This window comes from Lygodium microphyllum, chromosome 5 (genome assembly GCF_053477565.2).
Source record: "Lygodium microphyllum isolate KBCC chromosome 5, Lygodium_microphyllum_v1.1.10, whole genome shotgun sequence".
In the NCBI taxonomy this organism is placed as follows: Eukaryota; Viridiplantae; Streptophyta; class Polypodiopsida; order Schizaeales; family Lygodiaceae; genus Lygodium; species Lygodium microphyllum.
In genome coordinates, this window is record NC_141139.1 from 110,333,304 (window position 1) to 110,360,692 (window position 27,389).

General features: G+C 42.5%; 1 protein-coding gene across 1 annotated transcript in view; it reads left to right on the top strand.

Annotated features, from left to right (window-relative positions):
• Positions 1–565: 565 nt before the first annotated feature.
• Positions 566–27,389, top strand: part of LOC148036281 (uncharacterized) — an 85,728-nt gene continuing 58,904 nt past the window's right edge. The window contains exon 1 of the mRNA XM_087678908.1: positions 566–1,163. Within this exon, the coding sequence (XP_087535034.1) occupies positions 621–1,163 (543 nt within the window). The 5' untranslated portion in view covers positions 566–620. The remainder of the gene's footprint in view (positions 1,164–27,389) is intronic.

Below are 27,389 nucleotides of genomic sequence, written 5' to 3' on the forward strand. Positions count from 1 at the left end.
GTGTCAAATATTTAGCTAGAATATTTGAATACGTATTTAAGCCTTGACTAGGATAGAGGCAAACATATGACTTGACTAACTATGATATTAATGACTCTTTCCTATCGCCCTAAGAAGTTCTGCCCTGCCTGGTTTTTCACCCGTTTAGATTGTATTTACTTCAGTAAAGAAGATCATCTTTTAGTAACATTGTCGGATGGGATGGAGCCAATATGGAAGGTGGTATCAATGTCTCTTCTCTATTCACCTCAGAGATTGTCTGGTGTTCCCAAATTTCTACCTGACTACGCTATATTTATTCGATGAAAGAAGCTCATCTTTTAGTAAGATTGGCTGATGGGATCGGGCCAATATGGAAGGTGCCAATATGGAAGGAGCATGGCAGGAGAGTGGCATGCTTATCCAGAGGGAACGTCGCCCTGGAGGATTGTGGGAGACGCGGCGGCAGCGCCGAATAGAAACGAGAATATCACGCGTGGTCACGTCCAGGCCAGGGCAGGGGCCGCTCGCCTATAAGTATGGTCGAGGGCCTCAGGCATTTTGCCAGCATACCGGCTAGTGCGAGGCTTCCCGTACAGTAGCTCCTGTTAGTTTGTGTGCAGTTGGTGGTGATAATCAATATGGCAGCTCGTGTGTTTTTGTTGGGAGCACTGTTGGTGATGTTGGCGATAGTGAGTGCACTCAAGCGTCGGCGACGTCCCGCGGTCGAGAGGAGGAGCGACGTCGGGAGGAAGAGGAAAGGGAGAGGGAGAGGAGCAGAGGGGAAGGGTGGAGGGAGGAGTGGCACGCGAGGCTGCGGGCGTGCGACTATTTCTTCAGGCAGCAACGGCGAGAGGTGGAGGAGGAAAGAGAGTCGTCGCCGTATTACAATTCCTATTTTGTCATGGAGGTCGGTTGAGGGGAGAGGGGTGACGCAGCAGCAGCCGTCCCGCACGTGCTGCGAGGCCGTGGAGCGCGTCCCGTCGCAGGACCGCTGCTACGCCCTCCAGCAGGCTTACGGAGGCGGCGAGCGCCGCCGTCGTTATGAAGAGGAGGACGTCTGGGCGCAGCGACGAGGAGAGGAGTCGGAGCAGCAGCAGAGAACCATGACCGGCCAGTTATCCTCTCGCCTCCTCCAGCAGTGCAACCTTCGCCCTCGCGAATGCGTGCGAGGTCGTCCCGAGGTATGTTGTCTAAATGATGCATTGCCCGTCATTTTATTTTATATATCAGCCTACTATAATCTATATCTATTTTAGATGCATTGCCCGTCATTTTATAAATGAACCTAGTAGATTCCGTCATTTTAATATATATGAAACCTAACATAATCTATACGTATTTCGTCAGTGCATTTCGTCTGCGCCACAAGTTCTCTCTCATCGGTTTGTAATTGTCTATTCTCTCTTATAATTGTCTGAGTTATTTACGATGATCGAACGGCATATGAAGATAATGGATATGATCTAGTATATCAATCATTCTCTCTTGTATTTGTCTCTGTTTTTTATTTGCAATGATTGAGTGGCATATGAATGTAATGGATATGATCTAATATATAAATTATATTATTTTAATTTGCGATGATATGAATGCAATGGATATGATCTAATAATATATCAATTATTGTCTCTTAACTATAGTTAAGTCGATTTAAAATACCGCTAAAGTTAATTTAAAATACCACTTGTCAGAACCATGGTTAGATTCAAATCTACACCTTATCTACTATATTAGTTTTGTGAGAATATTCTGTCTTTGTTGGGTATCTTACCTACATTTGAAAATAGTTTGCGAGTCCTTAGTGTATTTGTCTTCGGACACCTAAATTGGAAGTTTTGAAATATTGATTGTATAGATATTGTGTGATCAAATGCACATTTGGTTGTATAGATATTGTGTGATCGAATGTAGGTTTGCAGATCTAGACCGCTACTACTACTACTAAATATGTGTAATATATGCTACTACTAGTACTAAATATGTTTGCTAGCTTGAATCGAACTATGTGATTCAACATAATATTACTACTATATTATCCAATCTTTTGTTATATTATCGAAGTCTCATTACATTAATCCTACGTGTTTTGTAAGAGAGTCATGAAGGGTTGATGTTGTAGGTGTAAACCATTTGTGCAAATCTTTTAAGGTGATACGGTGGTCTAAAATCATTTATTTATGTGTAATTGTGTTTGTTTGTGCATTTTATGTATGTGATTATGACCAACTCAACAAATTTTCATATCTGTGTTGTGAGTTAGAAATTTTCATAACTGTGTGGTTGAGGCTATTGACTCGAACAAATTCATAACCCCATGATAGAGACTAATGTATAGCATCATGACAAACGATACTACCTATCATACACCCACAAAAATGCTTGAATAAATTAGACTTGGAACATGGACCGAATTGCCTACCACCTAGTAATTAATCGATTGATTTAGGGGTGATTGTCTGATTTGTGGAGTGGTTTTTTAAAATGTTAGGATTTATGGACCAAGACCTATGGAACCCTCCACTCTGTTACTCTTAAGTGTGTGTTTCTCTAATCGAGTGGCGGAGTTTGATCGCTTGATTTACTCTAGCCGAGGAAAATAGTCGAAATATTCAGAGGACGTCATCCGAATCGTATAAGATAGATTCGATCTCTTCGTAGTTAGAAGACCTAAAATATATTTCCGTAGTTTGTCATTTTTGCCAATGGATGTAATTGGTGGTTCTTCTTGATACGCCTTCTAAATAATTAACTGGTGGTTTTGAAAAATTGTTGAAGCATAATCAGCGCCTCCATTATGGGGAAGGCAAATAAGAGTGCCATTATGGGTAGTGATACGAAGGGTGTTTGCGGCTACTTTACATGAATCCCTAGAGAACCACTCTTGCTTGGAGTTTCATCCCACCCTTGGAGAACCACTCACGTGCAAGTTTCATTCCATTGCTAAGAAGCATGTCCATTGGCCAACTCAATGCTTGAAGCTCTCATTGGCTACTTCGTGGACCCCTAGAGAATCACTCATGCTTGAGTTTGGAGAACCACTCACACGCAAGTTTCATCCCATTGCTAAGAAGCATGTCCATTGGCCAACGCAATGCTTGAGGCTCTCATTGGCTACTTCGTGGACCCCTAAAGAATCACTCATGCTTGAGTTTGGGAAGTACGTGTCCCATTGTTAAGAAGCATGTCCCTTCACAAAGGCCAATGAATTGAACCGAAGGAGTAGTGGGACTTGTATAGGGCAACTTCATGCTTTGAAGCTCTCACTTCTCGAGGATGTGCTAAAGGGCCAATAGTGGCACAGGAATGTTATATATAGGGCTGCTCCTAGGGCTGCTTCTTCAAGCTCTTGCTTCTTGATGATGTGCTAACTTACAATTCCTATGTGTGAACCCCTAGAGAATCACTCACACTCGGATTTAAGGAAGTACTACTTGATTATCCCATTGTTAAGAAACATATCCCCTTTTTTAGGGCGAAGGAGTAGTGGCACACGAATGTCATATATAGGAAAACTCAAAAGTTTCACTTCTCAAGGATGTGCTAAAGCTGCTGGATGGACTATCTTAGGTTAAAAAAATCTCGGTTAGAATATCTCATTGTTAAGAAGCATATCCCCTTTGTTAAGGCCAATGAATTGACCAAGGAGTAGTGGCATACGAATGCCATATATAGGGCAACTCAAAGTCTCACTTCTCAAGGATGTGCTAAAGTTATTGGATGGACTATCTTAGGTAAAAAAATCTTGGTTTCTAAAAAGGTTTAAAGCACTACAAGGATTTGGACCACTAGCGACGCCAATTAGCGATGGCGGATAGCAGCGTCGCTATTGGCGTCGCTATTTGCGTCGCTAATAGCATTGCTATTTGCATCGCATTTGAGAGCGAGAGCGAGGGAGAGAGCGACCGTTGTGAGAGAAGGAGAGGAAGAAGACTTGCCGCCGCCGCTGCCACCCTTGTTTGTGAAGGAGAGGAGGAGCCTTCATCGCAAAGAGAAGCCGCCCCACGCTCGCCATATCTCATCGGTGAGTCTCCCTCTCTCTTTCTTTTGCTTGTTCAAGGTTTAAATCACTCTCATTTGCTTGTTTAGGAGAGGAAATGAAAGAGAGAGAGGGAGAGGGAGAGAGAGGGAGAGAAAGAGAGGGAGAGTGCATTCTCTCTCTCCCTCTCCCTTTTGCTTGTTTAATGTTTAAATCGCTTTCTTTTTTGCTTGTTTAGGAGAGGAAACGAGAGAGTAAGAGAGAAAGAGAGGGAGAGGGTTAGGAGAGGAAACGAGAGAGTAAGAGAGAAAGAGAGGGACAAGGAGAGGAAGAAAGGGAGAGAAAGAGAGAGAGAGGGAGAGGGTTAGGAGAGGAAACGAGAGAGTAAGAGAGAAAGAGAGGGAGAGAGAGAAAGAAAGAGAGGGAGGGGGAGGAAATGAGAGGGAGAGGGAGGGAGAGTGCATTCTCTCTCCCTCTCGCAAGCTAATTGAAAACCATACACAATAAGATTGGGTCTTGTTGGTAAATTTTCTATCCAGGGGGGTGATGTCTTGACCCAAGGGGGAGTGCATCCTTTGCAGCCAATTAGAAGAGTTCGTGGACGTGCGATGGATGGATTGCAGGAGCCAATCCACCACTCGCAAGGCCCATCTATACCGTCAATGCCAGAGGAGACCGACAACCTTCCCGACCTACCTACAATCTTGGAGCCTGAGATGGAGGCAATGATCGATGCATTGATTCCCATGGATGTTGAGACATCTGACCCGCTTAGAGAGGAAGTATCCATACCATTATATGATGGGTGCCGAGTATCTCGGTTGAAGACATTGCTTGCACTCTTAAGTGTGCAAGCAAAATACGGTTGGAACGATACGAGTGTGACTGAGTTATTCAGGTACCTTGCACATAGGCTTCATTGATTTTTTTTAAAAACAGTATTATTGCAAACATTTGTGCTTTTTCAAGGCGTTTTATGGTTTTTTTCAGGTTATTGAAATATCATATATTACCACCTGCAAATACCATGCCTGAGTCTCGTGATGATGCACGACATGTTTTACAGAAGCTTGGCATGGACTACAATAACATCCATGCATATATCAACGACTGCATATTGTTTCGAGATGAATACGAGACTATGGAGACATGTCCAAAGTGTGGTGCTCACAGGTATCGACAGGACTTGCAAGGGCAAACCATCCCTCAAAAAGTTCTCATACACTTTTCGCTCATCCCCCGCATAAACCACATGTTTCACACGTCTGGCATGGCAAGCTTGACAACGTGGCATGTGCAGAATAGGTCCATGGATGGAGTTCAACGAATATCAGCGGATTCGCGCGCATGGAGCCACATTGACTCTACCTTCCCAGGCTTTGCGTGAGAGCCAAGGAATCTTTGGCTCGATCTCGCCATGGATGGTGTGAACCCATTCAGTCTGCGCTCGACTTCTTACAATGTGTGGCTTATAGTGCTTGTCAACTACAACATCCCTCCATGGCTTTCTACGAAGAAAGGACATCTCATTCTTAGTTTGCTCGTCCCGGGCCACTACAAAGTAAAAAATATGGACGTGTATCTTCGTCCATTAGTCGATGAGCTTAAGATTTTGTGGGAGGAGGGGGTCAGTGTGCAAGATATGAGCAGGCGCGATGGTCGGCGGTCACATTCGAGCCATTCTCATGTGGACGATGCATGACTTTCCGGGATTGGGAGAGTGCTCAGGTGAGCAGACCTCCATTCTTGCTAGTAATATCTATATTTTATTTCATTCAATCAAGTATTCAGTAGGGCGTGGCTCGCCTTACAGGTTTGGTTACCTCAGGTTATCATGCATGTCCATTACGTGGGCCACAGTTAGACTCCCGAAGGTCACGAACCATGAAGAAGATGGTATATCAAGGACACGCCGCTTTCTTGCCGGAGGATTATGAACTCAGGGAAGGTTTTCTTGGACGACCTCCAGCACGTATGAACGCTGCAAGCTGGTATGAGCTGAAAATGGTAAATCCGAAATCACATCCAAATGGAATGCAACGGTTCTCAGTTTTCTACGAGTTGCCATATTGGACCCACTTACAGGTCAACCACTTGTTGGATCTCATGCATATTTTCAAGAATGTGGGCAGCTTGTTATGGGACCACATCACAGGAAAGAGAGACACTATAGGGTCACGAATGGATTTAAAGGAGGTAGGTAAGATGGAGGCGCTTTGGCCGCAGTCGAGTGCTGAAGGGGGAGTGTAGCTTCCTCGCGCTCCCTGGGTTTTCTCTATCAAAGAAGAGCGCATTGTGAAGCAAGTAATCAAGTCTATCCGCACTCCGACGGGTATGATGCGTTCTCTCAGGTCCGCATTTTCTAAAGATGACCAATTGTCGGGGCTAAAATCCCATGATTCGCATAAGATATGTTAGGTTTGTGAACAGAATGGATTGTAATTAGCGTGGGCATTTTGCAATTTGAAAAGTGACCATTATTCATAATGCTTTCTCATTTGTGGCAGTTTGTCCTACCGATCGCGATCACAGGATGCTTTACTCCAGAAATTCACGGGGCCATTTACAAGTTGTCAACTTTGGTGCAATGGATCTCACAGAAAGAGATTAAGACGTCCTCTATTGAATCCGCAAGGCGGGGAGCAATTGAGATGGTCTGTCTCTTTGAGAAATACCTACCCACTAGCATGTTCACGATACAAGTTTACATTCTTGTGCATCTTGTGGACAAAGTGGAGATTGCTGGACCTGTCCATATGCGATGGATGTTCTTCCTGGAGTGCTTCATGAAAACCCTGAAAGGCTTTGTGCGACAACAAGCTCGTCCAGAAGGTACCATGGCGGAAGGTTGGTTGGTGTCAGAGGCGTTAGTGCATATCTCACAATGGCTACCAACGGTGGAACCAGATAATGAAATGCTATGGACGCTGAAGGACGATGATAGGCTGATTGGAGATGTGGTGGTTGGAAATGGGGTAGAAAAAAGAATGGATGCCTCAATGGAAGAGAAGGTGAATCGCTTTTGTATGTTGCACCATGCCTCTATGGAGATGTGGCTCGCCAAGTACCAGATTGCAAGGCGAGATCGAGAGGAAGCGCGAGCTGAATTCCGACGCAGTACGCGTCACCGACCGATTCGATATCCCGAAGGCATGGAGGAGATGCCGCCCGCGGTTTATGTCAACACAATGGTTGCATGGAGCCTTGACCGCAGCATCCAGCGAAGGGACAGAGGTCTCAATGGAGGAGTGGGAGTTCTCGAGGGGATGTAGTCCAAAGGTAATGAGGGGTTTAGAATGTGTCGTATCTAAATTTGCTTGCTACATCTAATTTGAGTGTTTCAATGTGCAGTACAAAATATATAGTGCAGCATGGTCGCGCGGACGGCATTTTTGCGTGGAGCGTATTGACAAAATGCGCTCCACAATGGACTGTGGTGTCATGGCAAGGTTTGAGCAAGAGAGCCGGTGACGAGCAACGGATCCGAACACGGTTGTGGATGAGATGGGAGTATTTTGGGAACTTGCAAAGTATTATTACGGTGGATTACTGTAGCTTCTCCATGATACTATTCGATGTGCAGTGGTTCAAAGTGGTACTTGGAGGAGCTGGAGCAACAGTTCGACGAGGTCCATCTGGATTTCTCGAAATAGATTCCGAAAAAAAATGGACGGATTTGCGCGACACCTTTGTGTTGCCGGCCCATTGTGAACAGGTGCAAAGAGTCATTTGCTTGCTAATTGTAATACGACATGGTTTATGTCACAATGGTTTGAACTCGCTTTGTAAGTGTTTGTGAACAAGTAATCTTCTATCCAAACCCCCGACAACCTCGATGGTGATATGTTATACCTTCAACTTCTCGAAGTGCGAGAGTATATGATCAAAGCAATGTTGTAGGCATAGATGAAGAAAATAAGCAAATAGAGGGGTCGATATTACAAGGGGTGGAGGCCACCACAAGCTTGGAGCCCGCATCGGCTAACAATGATGGAAATACAGAAGTCCAAGAATTTTTTGAGAACGAGGCAGACTCGTTCTTTTGTGGTGACATGTCTATCGACCTTCCAGTGTATGCAGAGTTGTGTCAGGAGATTAGCATGGGACCATAGAATACTTCATTCTTGGAGAATTGTATTACTCAATTCGTTGTTTAGATCTTCCATAAAGGTACATAAGATATGCATTTTAAGAGGGATTTTTCAAAAATGATTTATATTACTGTGCTTTGTATAGTTTAAATTGATTATTCTAACATCATTTTTTATCTGTACAGGTAACCTTTTCAGGATGAGTCGAGGGATGAGCGATGAGGAGTTTCAAGACATGATGGCACCCATGTCTCCAGATCAGCTCGCGAGATTGAGAGAGATGGTAGACTAGGAGCTGTCTCGTTCTTCGTTAGGGCGCTCTGCTAGATTTGCTTCAGCGCAATCAAATGCTTCAGCTTTGAGCAAACGATCTCGACGCTCACGACTTGTGCTAGAGGGAGGGACTGCATCGGGATCAGGGGGTGCTGCTGTGGAGACACGGACGTGGTGTCTCCGTCTTGTCATTCAGCTGGAGCTGCGTCACCTCCAGGATTTGTCACACCTCTGGGGACGTCTACTCCAATTACTCTGGCTTTTGCGCAGCTGTCAGCAGCAGGTGGCACGCCTTTTGGTGGCACTCCTTTTGGTGGTATGTTCTTCCAATGATCCAGGACGTTGTACCGAAAAACTTATTTGTCACACCTCTGGGGACGTCTACTCCAATTACTCTTGGAGCCATCATCATGAATGATGAGGGGAGGAAGGTGATGGCTCGCATGAGGGAGTTGTGCCAATAAGTTTTTCGGCACAACGTCCTGGATCATTGGAAGAACATACCGGAGGGGAGCAAAGACTACATAGTAGCATCCTTGCACAAGGAGTTTCCGGTGCCAGCCGTAGTAGATAGATTCTCTACGGGCTGGATGATGGATTGCATGCATGCATACATGTCACATAGACGATCCAACGCACGCAAGGCAATCAAGAGTGGGGCTGTAAAGCCCGAGTGGTTAGATGCAGACGATTGGCGCCGACTTAGGGAGGAGGCTACAGATTCGCCAGGATGTTGGAGTCAGCAACGGGAGGCAGCGAGGGCACGACTCAAGGCCGGAGTGGTACATCAACTTGGGAGTGGCGGCCACAAGTCATATTTGGAGGACTTTGTAAGTTTCTCTTTTGTTTTGCTTATTTGTTTTTTTGAAATATTCTTTGTACAGACAATCATGTTTCTAACAGTTAGCATTTTGTTTCTTTGCAGCACTCCATTACAAATCGTGATCTTCAAGGCCTTGAGACTCGTTATGCAGTCTCAATGCATTGATCGACCGATTGTATAGACACGGCGGCGCTGTAGGTTACTCATATTTCTTGTCCGTAGTTACCATGAGATATTTGAATGCATTGTTGTATGGTGGATTGATATGTTGTTTTTTTTTCTGCAGAATCCGTTCGATGCTCCTTTGCGGCGGGACGAGCTTTCGGGGGACGAGGATTTCTAGCTCGCCCTTGGATCCTTGGAGCTCACACACCTTTAGTTTTTAGTCGCCTGATCTATGTAGACATTTTTTATGTATTAGTGATATCCTTTCATGATTGTACCAATCGCATTTTATGCGATCATGTATTTATTTCATGTATCAGTTTTATGATTTCAGTATACATTCTTTTTGTTTGCAAACGCTTTGTATGCAATAGTGCAAAAACTATTTTGTATTTCCCTGTTACCGTCGCTATATGTGTCGCAAATTTACTGCTCGCGTCGCTATTGGCCTCGCTATGAATTGCGATGCTATATGCATCGCTATGTGCGTCGCAAATGCGACGCATATAGCAACGTTTCTATGGCGTCGTCAATAACGACGCTTTTTGCGACGACGGGGGCAAATTTTGTTGTTTGTATTTTCGCCGCTTTAAACGTCGGTATAAGGTCTATATCTTGTAGTGAAGCCTAGATGTAGATGAATTTTGGTTCAATTTTGGTCATTTGATAACATCTCATTGTAATGTGTGCTAAAGATGATTGTTAGTCAACAACTCTCTTAGAGTTTTCAAAGTTGTTACGGTGAAGTCACATCTAGGGGAAGTGAATGGATTCCACTCCATTGGTACTCACAACAAGATCCTATTAGGGTTGGGTCTCACTAACATGAGTAGGTGAGAAGGTAAGACTTGTTGTTCGTGTTGACCAGCAGAGGCTTAGGGAAAGGAGAATCAAAATACATATTTAATGTCTGTGTGAGCATGTGAAAGCTTTGTCGAAATATTTACTGTCTTCTGTGTGAGCCATGTTAGAGCCTTATGTGCTTGATTGGATGATTGGAGCCTTCTTTGTCAGAGGAGATGGAATATCTTTTTCATTTGCCAATTAGAATCCCTAACCTTGCTAAAACAATCTTAGAATCCCCTTTTGAAGAGGGGTTTGTAGGGGTTTTTGAGGATTTATGATAGTACCCCTACTCAACCCAACCCTTGTAGTGCAACCATGTACTTACAAGGTGAGTGGGGTGAGCTTTCTCCCACTAGTGTCGCACGACCCAGCCTATAGTATAGGGATAGTAGGGGATCTCAAAAAATTGAATCCCCACCAGCCCCCTCTTGGCAAGGTAGTACTAGCAATGCAAACTTGCTATTGCCAGTTTGTAATATTTCCGATTTCCTCCCATGTTCCTCATAAAAATCCCCTCTTGGGAAGAGATTATTATTAGAATTATGGGAATTTTTTTTAAATTATTCCCTCCCCTTTTTTAAATTATTCCCTCCTTCCTCTAGCCGACTCGTGTTGGGGGAGGGAGGGAAGATGGGATGATTAAGCATCCCTGCTGGATGCCATGAAGGGGGCAAAGGCATGCATGATGCCGCGTGGGGGAGGGAGGATCCCCTCCCCTCAGCTATATAAGCTGTGGGAGGAGAGTAGGAGGAAACGGGGCCGTGAGGTTTCTGACACTGCCGCCGTCAAGAGAGGTCGTGAGGATTCTGTAGCTTCGCCGCTATTGAAGAGGAGGAGAGAGTTGCAGCTGCCGGAGCTAGTGGAAAGGTTCCTTGAGAGCGGCAAGGAGCTCGTGAAGGAGATTCACAGCTGCCGCAATAGCACCGCCACAACTGGGGATTGCCCTGCTGCCACCGAACTGCCAGCTACCGCCTACAAGCCCTTAGTCAATTCCTCTCCCACCACGTGGGCAGAAGCTCTTTGGAAGCTTCTTGAAGCTTTCCAAGGGGGCTTCCTAAGCCCCCTTTCATATTATACCCCCCCCATTTCTTCCTTGTGGGCTTCGTCCTAGCCCTTTTTCATGCGGGCTTGATAAACCCCCCTCCCCCACCCCGGGAATCCAAAGCCCCTATTGTGGTTCTCATACTCCCCTTTTCCCCCCTTTTGTCCATGAAGTGCGTCCTAAACTATCCCCTCCCTAGGATTTAAACCCCATTCCCGTGGGTTTCTCTCCCCCCCTCCACAGAAATATCTTTTTTAAAAATGTTTTTTATACCCTTTTGCCCCCTTTTTCAATCCGCTAAAGTTCAGTTAGTACCCCCTTTCCTGTGGAGTCCTATCCGAGGCCTTTGAAAAGGCTCGTTAAGCTTTTTTTTCCCCCTCTTGGATTTTCCCACAATCTCCTAAAAGCCCGAGTGCTAAACCCCTTCCCGTGGGCCTCCCCTATTGCCCTCTCAAGTGGGTTCTTGATAACCCGAGATCTTTTAAAAATTCACTTTGCCTTCACAAAGCAAATCCTTTTCTTCCTAGAAGTTTAAGGAGGAATCCTATAAAGCCGACTTCAAAAGACGGTGCAAGCGGTCATAAAGGGAGTTCGTGTTCGAAGAAGATCGGCCAACATCATAAATCTGCATCCAAGGTGGAAAGGCCGCATTCGTGATGGCTCCTAAGAAAGCACAAGGAGCAACCGCAGGAGGATCATCTCCTAACATCCATGTGGACATTTCACCATAAGTCCAGGTTCTTCTTCAATTTGATTAATGTCGTCATGCATGGATCATTTGAGAAATAAGGATCCATGTTTTTTTTGAAAAATACTTTGGCTAATAGATCACAATTGAGGGATTCGGTCATTAGTATTTTTCAATAAAACGAACAAAATAAGGCAAGCATAAGATTTCTATGCATGTCTACCAAGTGGGTTTTATGCATTAATTAGATTAATTAATGCCCATCTTTACAAAACGAAATTATGATAGTATACCTCAGCATGGAAGGAATAAACCGTATATCACATTATTGAACATATTTTCTTCGAAATGATTCGTTATAGAAAGTTGCTAGCAATTTCCACAAATCCATTCGGAAAAGAAAGTAGAAAAAGATTGCATGTTCAAACATAAAATCCTAAAGCTTAGTAGCATGAATCCTGTTTGCATGTTATAGGATGATCAATTGGAATTATGCTATAACTTAACCTATGCTTTGATCTTAATCCGAAAAGTTAGGACTTGTAAATCAACTTATACGCAGGCATTGAATCACGTGGTTACAGAAATTGTAGTGTAATTATGTTCAAGATTAGACAAGTTAAATTGGTTTAAACCTAAACACCTAAAAACCGCGAGAGACTCATATAGGAAGGGTTAATTCAATGCAACATATTCCAAAGAACAAACTAGGATTTAACATGTTGAGACGTGACCTAGTCGCTCGTATTGCCAAAGCTGAAACTCCTATACCCTAAAGGCTTGCCCACATTCATGGAATGTTGGGACAGTAGCACATACTTGCCCGAGAAGATCTATGGTTTTTACCCTAAGGATCTCTCTCTAAAAAGATGAAACTCCGAACCTTAGGACTGACAATGTCAGCCTAATGCAATTAGGAACAAATTGTTATATCTAATCATGATACCGTGATTAGAAGACACTGTTGATGGGTAGAATAGTCCCATAGTTTGATGCAACACTTGTGCAACAAGTTGCAGAGTCGCATGATCTTGTGATTTGATCACAAGGGAATGGCCAATTCCTCGGAATGAGATTGGCACATTCTTACGCAAGTTTATCTTGCAAGAGGATGAATAATTGTCTTGATATAGTACCTCTCTTGGGTAAAGTGACCAAGATACGCGGATTAGATATGTGCTTGGAAGAAAAAGACCAATCAATAAATTAAAATAACATATTAATTGCTAATAGCACTTAATATTTTGGTTAAGTTGGGTTAATAGGGTATGGCCCTTGTTAGATATGATCAATGCCCCACCCTCATTAGGTGCTACCAATGATCCATGGTGCTCAAAGTTGTAAGGCCCCCATTATGAGGAGAAGCCAAGTGTGAGCCCGGACATTGGTGGAGTCCTGACTTGTATATTAGATGAGGTCTATGTGACCGGATGGCAAAAAGGTGACCATTGTGGGTCTAATCTTTGGGTTAGACGGAGTGGTTAAGCTGGTAGCCCAATGGTAAAGGGAATATTCCCTGGAATATTCACTGGCCGACTAGTGGAGGCTCATATGGTAGGTCGGGGTCAGCAGGCCGACCTAACGACCTTCGCGGGCTATAAAAGCTAAACCCTTTCGCAGCCATCTTACACTCATCTTTCACCCAGTCACAGTTGTTATTCCAGCTAGCCTTAAGCTCTTCACCTATCTTCTGTCTAGATCGCCATCTAAGCTTCACACAGTGGAAGCGCACGGGTGGACAGAGCCATCTTTGTATCAGTTGTTTGGAGTTAAAGAATTTACTGATTCTCCTCTTATCTGTTGTGTACTCTCTATCTCTTTCTCAGATTCTGTTCGCTGCGCCGTGTAATATTTTACATGGTATTAGAGCCCAGGGGGCTCTAGAGATCGAAGAGCGTGCAAGAGGCAAAGGCTTCAACAGCAAAGAGAAACTATGTTGACTCCAGGAAGCGGTTTTGGCGCATTAGGAAGCGGTGCAGGAGGTGGTGCTGCTGTATCAGCTATTCAAACACTGAGGATTCATCCACCAACCTTCAGCGAAGGCAAGTTAGATGGTACAAACTACACCTTGTGGAAGTTCAAAATTACAACTATCCTTGATTCTGATGAGCTTCTGGAGACTGTGCTGGGGACTGATGCAGAACCACAGCCTACCCCCGACCCATCAAATCCTAGTGTGATGATTCCTCCGAATGCAGATATTCTACGAGCTTGGAAACGAAGGAATGCAGATGCATTGTGTGCCTTAGTTACAAGTTGTTCTGACAGTGTTTTGACTCTGATTCAGCATACAACCAAAGCGTCAGATGCTTGGAATGTACTAAGGAGTCAGTATGAAACACGAAACCAAATAAGGATTCAAAACTTGGAGAATCAACTAGCAGCGGAGAAGTTTGCTGAAGGAGAGACGGTTGAAGTATTCATCACTTGGATTAAGAATCTGCGCGACCAGATGGCTGGCGCTGGGATACAAAAGACTAGTGAAGAGCTAGCTCGGAGGTGTCTTCGTATTTGTCCACAAAAGTTTGATGGACTAGTAACTGCCCTTAATACTCAGGTGAGACCTCAAGCTTTGACTTTTGAGGAGTTTTGTGCATTATTAATGGAGGAGGAGTTGAGGCTGAAAGCCCGAGAAGGAAGCAACAATGGAGATGCTGCATTCTCTGCCAATGCAAAAGGCAAAGGTGTTTCCTCCACCAAAAATGATGGTGACAAAAAGAAGAAGGGCGACAAGAAGAAGTTTCAAGGAGAGTGCTTCTACTGTAAGAAGAAAGGACATGCAATTGCAGATTGTCGTGTCAAGAAGGCAGATGAAAAGAATGGTACTCTTAAAAGTAAAGGGAAAGAGACAGCCAATACGGTTGAAGCAGAGTTGGAATTATTCATGGCGACCATTGAGGAAGTGTGCTCCTCAGCGCAAGAAGAATCTACCACTGACTCATGGGTGTTGGATAGTGGGGCCTCCCGTCACATGACCAACAAGAAAGGTCTATACAGTTCTATGCAGCCTCTACAAGAATTCATCACTGTGACGGTTGGAAATGATGCTAAATGCCCTGCTGCGGGCACAGGTACTATTTCTTTTGTTGCTGCAAATGGTGAAGTCAAAAAGCTTTCAAATGTGTTGTATGTTCCCGAAATCAGGAGAAATCTCTTATCAGTTGCTGCCATAACTGATCTTGGTCATGAAGTGAGGTTCAAGAAGACAGGTGCAGAAATTATTGATAGTGCTGGCACAATTGTTGACAAAGGAGAAAGAAGGAACAACCTGTATGAGCTAAGTGCTCTTACAGCCACCGCTGGAGTGGGCACAAGTAAGCTTTGGCATGAAAGGTTTAGACACATCGGATTTGCAGTATTGAAGGAGATGCAAAAGCAAGGTATGGTTGCTCACCTACCTACAATAACTGAATTGAAGGAACCATGTGAAGCTTGTATGATGGGCAAGCAACAGAGAAAGGCATTTCCACAAGAAAGCAAGAATAGAGCACAGGCTCCTCTAGAGTTGGTGCATGCTGACTTGTGTGGTAAGATGCCTACACAGGCCTTGGGGGGATCTTCTTATTTTATGTTGATTGTCGACGACTACAGTAGGAAGATGTGGGTGTACTTCCTTCGTGATAAGGCTCAAGCTTTTGGTAAGTTTAAAGAATGGCTAATACTTGTTGAGAATGAAACAGGGAAAAGTGTGAAGAAATTTAGAACATATGGTGGTGGTGAGTTCAACTCAAAGGAGTTTGAAGGTTTTTGCAAGAGCAAAGGTATCAAGCGTCAATTGACGATGCCTCACACACCTCAGCAGAACGGTGTTGTGGAACACAGGAATCGCACCATTGTGGAGATGGCAAGATGCATGCTAAAGGGCAAGGGATTGCCTAACCATTTTTGGGCTGAAGCTGTTAATACTGTAGTCTACATTCTAAATCGGAGCTATACAAAGGCTCTCAAGGGAAAAACACCTCATGAGGCTTACACTGGTAAGAAACCATCTGTCTCACATTTCAGAATTTTTGGATGTGAATGTTATGCACATGTTCCAGATGAGAAGAGAAACAAGTTACAACCAAAAAGCAAAAAATGTATCTTCTTGGGTTATAGTGATGAGCAGAAGGCTTACAAATTATATGACCAAGAGGCAAAGAAGATCATCGCGAGCCGTGATGTGGTGTTCAAGGAGGAGCCGCATACAGTGGAGGAGGAGAAGGCAAGTTCTTCCACTTTATCATCAAGCGAAGAAGTAGTCCATTATGAACCTGTTCCGAGAGCTATTCCTATCCTTAAGGAGGAGGAAGCATCATCTTCAGATGATGAGGAAAAAGTTCACCAACCTGACATCACCCCACCGGAAAAGCCATTGCCACGCTGGGTGAAGCAGCTCTATGACCACAATAATCCTATGCCTGCATCTGTTGAGGAGAAGGCAGACGGACCAAGGAGGTCTCAGAGAATAGAGGAGCAAAGGAGGGCTTCTGCTCACATAGTCAATATGGCCTTGATGGTTGAGATTATGAGAGAAGTAAAGGAGCCAAATGACTTAGAAGAAGCACTTGCAGATCCATCATGGAAGGCTACTATGCAGGCGGAGTATGACAGCATAATGAAGAATGACACTTGGGAGCTAGTGGATCGACCAGCAAAGCGGAAGGTTATTGGCACCAAGTGGATCTGGAAGGTAAAGTACAAGGCTGATGGTACCTTAGAAAAGTACAAAGCTAGACTGGTTGCCCAAGGATTCTCACAAGTTGAAGGGTTTGATTTTCAAGATTCATTTGCTCCAACTGCCAGAATGACCACTATTCGCACGGTACTTGCAGTGGCTGCCCACAAGAAGTGGCCAGTGTACCAAATGGATGTTAAGTCAGCATTCTTAAATGCTGACCTCAAGGAGGAGGTATACGTGGCTTAGCCACCAGGGTTTGAGGCCCCCCATTCTGAGAACAAAGTGTGTAAACTGAAGAAGGCATTGTATGGGTTGAAACAAACCCCCAGAGCATGGTATCAACGGATAGATAGGTTCTTTTTAAACCTAAACTTCAAAAGATGTGCCTCAGATGCTAACTTGTATGTTTACAGGGATGGTAAAAAGTCTGTAGTGATTGTCCTATATGTGGACGACCTTCTTATTACAGGTGACAATGAAGATATGATCAACCAAACTCGAAAGGCTTTGAGTTCTGAGTTTGAAATGACAGACTTGGGCTTGCTGCACTATTGTTTGGGGATTGAAGTCCCAGGAAAGATCTTCATCTCTCAGAAGAAGTATGCATGGGAGATCTTGAAGGCATTTGGCATGACCGAGTGCAAGGAGATAACTACACCTATGGAGGTGAATGCAAAGTTATCCGTCGAGGATACATCAGCACTTGCAGACATTGGGAGGTATAGGAGGTTGGTCGGCAGTCTGATCTACTTGTGTAACACTAGACCAGATATCAGTTTTGTTGTTGGTGTTTTGAGTAGGTTCTCAAACAAACCTCATGAGAGTCATTGGAAGGCTAGGATGCGGGTGCTCAGATACTTGACGAAAACTCTTGACTATGGTATCACATACAGTTTCGGAACTTCTCTTGTGGGGAACTGTGACTCAGATTGGGCAGGAGACATTGATTCCAGGAAGTCAGTTTCTGGTTATTGTTTCTCTTTGGGTTCAGGAATTTTCTCTTGGATTAGTAAGAAGCAACCAACAGTGGCATTGTCTTCTACCGAAGCAGAGTACAAGGCAGCTTGTTTTGCTGCATGTGAGGCCGTATGGTTGAGAAGGATTCTATGGCATATGGGAGTGCAGGATGAAGAACCAACTGTGCTGAGATGTGACAATCAGAGTTGCATCGCCATTGCCAAAAATCCAGTGTTTCATGCACGCACCAGACATATAGAGATCCAGTATTACTATGTGCGTGATTTGATGGAGGATGGGATAGTGGAATTGGTCTACTGTCCAACAGAGGAGAATGGAGCAGATATCTTCACCAAAGCACTTACGAAGGATCTGCTTCAAGTTTATCTTCAGAGACTCGGCATTGGGCCGAGGAGATAGTTCACCTATGGGTGGACATTGAGGGGGGGTGTTAGATATGATCAATGCCCCACCCTCATTAGGTGCTACCAATGATCCATGGTGCTCAAAGTTGTAAGGCCCCCATTATGAGGAGAAGCCAAGTGTGAGCCCAGACATTGGTGGAGTCCTGACTTGTATATCAGATGAGGTCTATGTGACCGGATGGCAAAAAGGTGACCATTGTGGGTCTAATCTTTGGGTTAGACGGAGTGGTTAAGCTGGTAGCCCGATGGTAAAGGGAATATTCCCTGGAATATGGAATATTCACTGGCCGACTAGTGGAGGCTCATATGGTAGGTCGGGGTCAGCAGGCCGACCTAACGACCTTCGCGGGCTATAAAAGCTAAACCCTTTCGCAGCCATCTTACACTCATCTTTCACCCAGTCAGAGTTGTTATTCCAGCTAGCCTTAAGCTCTTCACCTATCTTCTGTCTAGATCGCCATCTAAGCTTCACACAGCGGAAGCGCACGGGTGGACATAGCCATCTTTGTATCAGTTGTTTGGAGTTAAAGAATTTACTGATTTTCCTCTTATCTATTGTGTACTCTCTATCTCTTTCTCAGATTCTGTTTGCTGCGCCGTGTAATATTTTACAACCCTAACCCAAGGATATAGGGTTAACAAACAAACCCTTGAGGATCTTCCCAAGTCGCAATTGATCCTGGAACGAGTGCTGGATGCATTCGAAAAGAAGGATTCGCTCCTTACCAATTGGCCAAATAACGACCAATGGAAATGATTGTGCTTGTAACAGTTTTAAGAGCATTGTTTTGCTTTGTTTGCTCAAACAATTAAAGGATGAAAATATATATAATGCTTCAGGTTGAAGGCCTGAAGAGAAAGGCAGCTTCAGTTACCCGCGACTGCCTGCCTGACCCTAACCAAGGGGGTTGTTAACCGCGTCAGGAAGGTGGACTGAACCTGTCGTGAGAGGTCTCTCCGTTGAGCGCTACTTGGAGCAGGAGGACGCTTGGGTACCAGAGGGGGCTCTGGCCGTAAATCCCTTGCCTTCCGGGCCTTGTACAAGAGGCCAACGTGACTCGGGATTGGATCTTGAGGCCCCATACTAGTCTACGGGCGGAATCTTCGATTAGTAATTCCTGTGGATTGCTGGATAGCCTTCGAGCGGATTATGAATAAGCCTACGGGCTGGACTGTATGTATTTCAAATATAAATATGATAACCTATTGAAAAGGAACTTGTTTGACATTGTTTTTCTATGTCAAGTGCTATGATTACGTGAAGGAACCAGTGCCTAATGGGCTAATTAAGGAAGTTAATTGATACATGTCCAACTAAATGTGTTAGGTAATTAAATAACTAAAACAACCTGAGGAAAGTGCGGAGGATGTGGCCATAGGTCCGTCCTACGGATGGGTGGTCTCGGTTGGCTGGGAACTTTTCTCAATCATGATGGACATCGAGAAGATCGTTTTAAAGGATACGAATAGAAAAAAGGCGCTGACCTAGAGTCTAAGTTATAAATGATTCCGATTTACGCTGTTTTAGGGGAACGGAATGGGACTATGCCTTATGGCAGAAAGGTTGAGCTTCGCATCCCTCTCGTTTCCCATTCTCCTTGAACCAAGCCAGCGTGAATCCACTTCGGACCTGGCATTTCTACGTAAAGTAGTTCGCTCGGGTTTGATGTTAGTTACTGTTAGGAAATGACTAATAGTAAAAACCCTAATTCAGGTCGGTCCTAAGTGGGAACGACCGGAATATTTCCGCTACATGGCAGACGTGGAAAGTCCTAGATCGCAAACCTTGTAACATTCCATGGGACTGCCGGGCGGAGCTTTCTAGACATTGTTTTTGATGGATTTCTAAGACATGTCCTGAAGATAACAGGTGGACACGTTATACAGTTGAATTAAAATCAAACACCCAACTCCCTCATTTTCCTTGTTGTCGTTGATCAATTTAATGGTGGGCATTGGTGCACACAAGTCTCGAATGACCTCTCCCTCTACTTGAAACATTTACTTTCGCTATCTTATGTTGCTCCTAATTCGTGCTCCTTGCCATTGGTTCAAGCTACATAATTTGCAAGGTTTGAAGAGCAATCAGGTTTGTGTGTTTTTTCTTCTTCAAACCCCCCCTCCCTCCCCCCAAAAAAAAGAGGTATGCCTTTCTCCCTCAGTACTAGTTGTCATTTTTTGTGTTATGAAATACCGTTGAGCTTTGCCATGCATACTCAAATGGTGTTTCTGATTGGGGGACTTTGTAAAATAGCCTTCTTTTCATGCCAAAGCTAGACATCATGTTGATTTCTCTTCTTTTACTATGTAATTTCTTTGACATGGTGTGTCTATTGTACTTGCCCTTCATTTCTAGCATGCATACAAAAATAGGGGCTATGTAACGGTGTCGCAGCGCGTAGGGTTGAAGGTCACCACAGGGGTTTGGCAAGAGAAGAATGTATGGGGGTTCAAGATCTTAGACTCCGGAGATGGTAAAGATAAGAGAGGGTTGAAAGTTTCAAGTCAAGTTCTTGAAGATGTTGGTAGAGCTTTCAACTCTGATGATAGCATAAACATCCCCTGCATTTGGTATCAAAAGTCCACCACGGGAGTAATAGTAGGGTGAAGGTAGATTCGGGGAGAGGACTAGACGGAACAGAAGGGGTTCAAAGATATTGAAGACATAGAAGTACTCCAAAAAAGAATTAGAAAATGTAGAAGAATACTAATAGAGATGAAGCCTATTAGTTTCTTTCAGCATTATGAGAAAATATAACTCTAATATATAAAACGTGTATAAAATAATACTATATAAAACGTGTATAAAATAATACCTTCCTCTATGCTACTTAGATCGCCAATCTAATGCCTCCATTGGCTCCGAAAGGGGGATAAAATACTAGCACACTTGGCCATAATTCTACCAAATCACTTCTTCTTCATCTCCCACTTCGGAGTGATGTTCATTGTTTGAAAACAACGATCGCGCTTCCCACGATTTCGCCAATCTCTCTTTTTACATAAAATCCTCTCAAATTGACTGAAAGCTACATGCTTTCTTTTACATGTCATCTTAATTTAGAAGTTGTCTATAGTTTTATGGATTTTTACAATAGATAATATCTAGAATATTAAAAATTTGCTAAAACTTGTCCAAAAATTTGCTAAAACTTGTCCAAAAATCTAATATTTTTGAACCATAGACACTATCACTAATGTCTAAAATGGCATTGGCTCTAAATCAATAAGCCACAGTCTAGAATTTTTTTTTTACTGTCTGTGCGTAGCAGCATGACATCCACTCCCTCCTAACTTGCACATTCTCTGGCATGTTTTGTAGTGTCAGAAGAAGTATCTTCTGCCATGTCAATGTCTTCATCTTCTGCCTCTTCTTCTTCCTATATGTCTTCATGCTCTTGAATTATATCCAAGTCTTCTAACTCATATGTTGAACTTTCTCCTCGTTTGAAGAGCTTGATTCTTTTTCCAGCTATGGGTATCTTCATGCTTGTCCCATCCAATTCAGCCAATGAATATGTGGCATTGTCATGAACCATTTTTACCACATATGGACCAAACCAATGCTTTACCATCTTCCTAAAAGCACTGTATTGATTGTCTAGGCTATTAACATAGACTAGCACCTAGTCATTTTCTTGAATTTTTCTTGGCCAAAGTCAATGTCGCTTATCAAATCTTCTTTTGTTCTTTAGTCTTGCTATCTTTAGCTTCTCAATAGCTACTTGAACATCTTTAGGCCTTCTTTCTAGCTAACATATGCACAAAGCCAACAACTCTTTTCTACTGATGCCTTCCTCTTGAGGTAGAAGACTCCATGTGACAATTGATTCTTCAATTGGCATAATTGGTTGTTGTCCATGCATAAGTTCAACTGGCATATAGCCAGTCACTATACTGTGAGTAGTCCGATCAGCCCATAATGCGAAAAGTAGCATTTTAGGCCATTCTTTGATATTTCCTCTACAAGAATTTGCTAGAGCTTTGAGAATAGGCTGGTGCCCTCTCTCACTTTTCCCGTTGCCTTCAAGTTTGTAGGCTGATGTTAAAGCAAACTTAATACCCAATTGAGCAAAGAATTTGCGTGCCTCATTGGCATCCAATTCTCCTCTATCTGTGATTACCTTGCCAACACGGCCATATCTGCAAAATACTTCTTCAAGCAAAAACTGATAAACAACTTGAGTGGTCTTGGTTTTTCATATCCTTGTAGACATGGTTACAAGATCAATAACCCATCCATAATGTATAGACAAAGGATAAGTTTTTTGTACCCCATCTCAATGCTTACCATAGAATACATTTGACACATGTAACAGTTTTCAACAAAATGTGCTATGTTGCGATACATGTTTTGCCACCAATTTTTTTCTTTGACTTTATTAAAGGTTCCCCATATGCCTCTATGGCCAGCCCACAGGCTTTCATAAAATTTATTCATTACCTGTTGTTGCAATCTTTTGTTACCTAAAACTTGGACAAGCGCTCCCTTCTTCTTCTTTGAGTGTTTCCATAGATGCCATTCTTTAAGAAAAAGGCCATAAGCTTTCCTCTTAATATGCTTGAACTCTTCATCAGTCCAAGACTCCACCTTCTTCATTGTGCTCAAATATTGGCCAATCTTTAGCCAATCTTCTTCAAGGAAATGAACTAGAACTTGAGCAATGCAATGAGCATGCTGGATTTTCTAGTTGACCACCCTTCTTCCATAAATAAATCTTTGATATTTATTGCTGTATGATGTTGATTTACAACAATACATTTTCATGTTCTTACTGTACTTAATGCTTTACCATTAAAAAGATTAGCTTCACCTGCACGATTCATCTTTGGGTTTGTATATGCAGCAACTCAAAAGGTACTTTCAGCAGCCATGGAATGAAATTCAACAAGTATTGATTCTTCAGCTTCATCTTCTTTCATAAGCTCTTCTTCATTGTCATATCTTGCACATGATAGCATGTCAGTAACTAGATTCGCCTTTCTTGCAACATGCTTTAATTCGGGGCTGAGAATTTTAATATATGCAATGCATCTTAGCATAGCAATGTCGGGTGTAGAGCAGTTGGCATGCATGCCCAAGAGTGGAAGACAATCAGTTTCTACCACTACGGAAGTACCTATAAAGTATTCACGATTACACTTTAATATTGTTACGACTCCCTACGATTCCCTTTTTACTTGTACATACATTCTTTGACATTCACTGAGAATATTTGCTCCAAAACGAATCGCATACCTATTACCTTCAAGGTCTTCTTGGCTAATAGCCCATCCTATCCCAATGGGACTTGTATCCACAGTAAGGATGATGAGTTGACCATTTGAATAATCAACCCTTTTGAAAGTGGGGGCTGAAATTAACTTCTTCTTTAGTTTGTGTACAGTGAGAGTATACTCTTTCCCTCAAGAGAATCTTTTGCCTTTTCTTAATATTCATAGAGATTTTTGGCTACATGAGCAAAATGTGGTATCCATATGAGATAGAATACACATGCGCCAAGAAATCTTCTCACCTTTGAAATATTTGTACATTTTTCTTGCATTTTGTTGATGGCATCTATCTTGATTGGTGAAGGTTTACGTTCGTAGGGGCCACACAGATATCCAACCACTAGGACTTTTTCTACTCTAAAAAATCAACTTAGCTCTAGAAAGAGTAAGATGTATCTCTCCTAGCCTTGTTAAAATCCTGTCACAACCATGAATATGGTTAACTACAAATGTCCTGCAGCCATCTTCGTCAAGCTCTTCATTCTTTTCATTGACTTCACATCCCTTGATAGGTACATCATCAAGAAATGGAAGAATAAGTTGTGGAATAAAGTCCCTTAAGACTTTGTATATGGCATTCATCATATGGGCTACGAAGTTTGTTGCACCTTGTGATAGAGTGCATATAGTGACCAATACAAGAGGTGTCTTCATTGTGGTAACGTCTCGGCTTTCTAATGAAAAATGAAATTGGTCATATCCTGAATATAGGTCGCACACAGAATAAATTGGTCTACCTGCAAAAGCTTCAGCAAACTCGTCAACAATTGGACCCGAACCAACATTTTCAATTGTGACACGATTAACAAGCTGTAGATCTTGAATGATTTGTAAAAATCCATTTTTCTTGGGCATGGTAAACCATCGGTTTGAGTAAAGTGTTGAAGAAGGTTCTAAAATCTTCATTCTGATCTTCTCATTTAGAAGTTCCAATAATTTGGGCAAATGCGCCCTTGGAACATGAATAGACTTGAGGTTTCAAGGCACATATGGAACCGTAAAAATGAACATAGGAGCCTCAATATTTGGATCCACGCAACCTATTTCACTTGGCTAAAATGCAAAATCTTTTTCATGTTTCATTAGCATTTGCATAAAAGAGTATTTTTTAGCTGGCAAAAGGAAAGAAATTTTCACCTATTTTGAGCTCTTTTATACTTTCAAATGTGAACTTGTGACCAATGTTGGAAGGACCATGAAGACTTGGTTGATTTGCTACCCTATCAGCTAGCCCTTCACTTTCAAGAGGCAGTGGGATTGCCAGAGGCTTGACTTTCTTATCCACCATCTTGTATTTTGTCTCCACTTGCGCTTTAGACTTTTTGAGTAAACCAATGTCTTCTTGCTCAAAAAATTCTTTAATTGTTTGATAAAAATCCAATGTATATACTTCTATAGACTGATTTTGTGTATGAGCAGCTGCATATATTTCAGCCAATGTGCCAGTAGTAATCAGTCCAAAAAAAATGCCCGAAATATATTCATTTTCAGCCATCATGTCATAAGTTTTCAGCTCCCTTTTTACATGACATAAATATTTTCTTTCAGCTTTAGTCATGGTTGGAAGAGACTAATAACAGCCTATACTATTGGCTGTACATACATATAGATTTGCTAGAGAGACAATTTTTGTCACATAAGGAGGTTCAATCTTTTTACATGACGCACTGTCATAGCCTCCTTTTATAGCAATGTAGCCCGAAAACCCTTGAATTCTCGAGCATTAGGAGGCATAGGATAATCACGCAGTTGATCTCTGTTTCGACGATGGTTAACACACACAGTAAGAAATTGGACAACTCGTTCATTATGCTTGCTTCGGATTTGAGCATAGGAAGAACCATCATCAAGAGCTTTTGTTTCCAAGCGGGCTTTAGCAGAAATGTAAGATTGCCCAAGAATGATAGGGTAACTACAAAAGTCTTGAATAAAAAAGTGAAAATTATCTTTTATGTCTTCAATATTTACTTGCACATTAGGACATGCAGCATATAACTCTTTAGAAGAGTTATTTGCAGCTCTCATTTGCCAACCTGGATCAACATCTATGGGTCATCTGCCACTTTCATAAAGACTTCTTGCCGTGACTTTTATCTCAGAATCATGGTCTAAGAGTGCAATACATGGTGTTTCTTTTTCTCCAATTTTGACAACCATCTCCGTTGTCACTCTTGCCCAATGTATATGGAAGTAGTGATTGCTTGGAATGAATCAAGCCTCTTTCTCCTCATGCATGTACTATAGATGACCTTCTTTTTGAGAGGTGTCCTGCTCAACTGGTTTGGACTAGCTCGACCATTACATTTTCAGCTTTCACTTCTTTAATTTTTGCATTCATGCTTTCTTTATCTTCAGCTTCAATTGCTACAATTTTTTCTTTAACTACTTCAAGATGAATTCCTTGTGAAGTCAGCTTCTCTTCATCCTGTAGAAAAACTCGAAGAACTTGCAAAAAAACATGCACTATTTCTTCAGCTTCATCACCAACATATTGTCTTTTAACACAATATTAGTGAGTCTAGGAATCTCCCAAGTCTCATTTTTTGAATTCTATGTCAGACTGCAATTTGTAGCCTGGCTGCTTGCCTTTCTTCTTTCCTTCGGTCTTCTTTGTTTGCGGTGCATCTTCCATCTCTTGATCTAGGATTATATTTTGAGCAAGCTTTGGTTGTTCAAGAGTTATTCTAGTTATCTGTTTCAGAGGGACCATAAGAGGAAGGCCCCGGTTCATCTTCTCTTTTCTTCAATCAAGACATCTTTATGATTGACGTGAGTCAAATGTGCAAAAGCAGAAAAAGAATCTATCGGTTCTTTCCAACCAGTTATTCCTCGGATGCATTGACTGGTGTTAGCCAAATCTTCTTTGGCTGCTTTACCACATTCCATTTGATCTAGTGTATGCATCCATACTCTAGATTGCACATTAGCTTTAGATGCTTTCAAATTTGATTTAGTTGGCTCAATTTGCAACCCATAGGTAGCTACATAAATTGCTGCATAGGCATTCTTTACTGCTAAATCTTCTAATCTTTTTTTCATTCTATCATTGCCAAAATTTAGCTCCAGTGGAAGACCATTTTCAGCTGCATGAATTTTTTCGTATTTCCAAAAGAGCTTCTGTGCTTCAGCCTCATGAAAGGCAGAATGCTCCCTCTTATCATGTTGTTGGCTATCACACCAAATGCATTGCCTCTTAAAGCCTTCTCTCATGGGTCTTTGAGTTGATGATCGTCCTCGTTCTTCAACTTTGACATTCAACTTCTCCACCTTGGAACTAATTTCTGTAAGATTCAGATGAAGGTCACACATGCTTTTAATGAGTTCATCCATGACATCATTTTTAGAAGGAACAGAAGAAGAAAGAGATAATTGATCAGTCAAAGAAATAGAGGATTTTGAAGGTGGAACAAGCTCCATCAATGGAGTTGTTAAAGTTGAAGTAGAGCCCAATCTTAGTTACATCCTCTCTCTTCGAGCAATCATGTTAACTGCATCAGTAGCTTCTGTCCCATGCAGTCTTGACTCCTAGTTCAGAGGTAGCATAATCTAGGCAATCAGCAAGCTTCTCTTGAAAAATGGGATCTGCAGCCTTAAGGAATAATTCAATCTTCTGACCTTCCATACTTTGTTGGTCTTCAGCATCAAGTTGTCCAAATTTACTTTCAAACTCATGGTATAAAGCTATTGCAGCTAAACATTTGTTGGGTTTCTCAATCCAATTAGTGAAACTTTTCTTCGTCATTAGGCCAGAGTCTTCTAAGAAGAATTCTTCACGTAGGGCTTTTTTAAATGCCGCCCAATCCGCATCTTGCTGAAAAAGATCATGGATTCTTCCTTGAAGACCATGCTTGGCTAGTCTTGCAAAGTAGCGACTCCATGCATGTTTCGGTGCACCAAAGAAAAGGATTTTCTCAATATACAAGCGAATGTATATAAAGACATTTTGACCATTAAATTTTTTTAATTCCTATCCAACTTCTTCTAGGGCCTTAATAGCTATGGAATCAATCTTCTCTTCGTTTTGCCTTTGTTGTTGTTATTGTAACATTTGGATTTGTTGTTGCTGAGTTTGCCACAGTATGCGCACCAATTGTTGTAGAATATCTCTTGAAGAATCCCCCATCTTGGAGTTCTCTTATACCGACCTTCATGTCGGGTTCACTAATGTCGCAGCCCGTAGGGTTGAA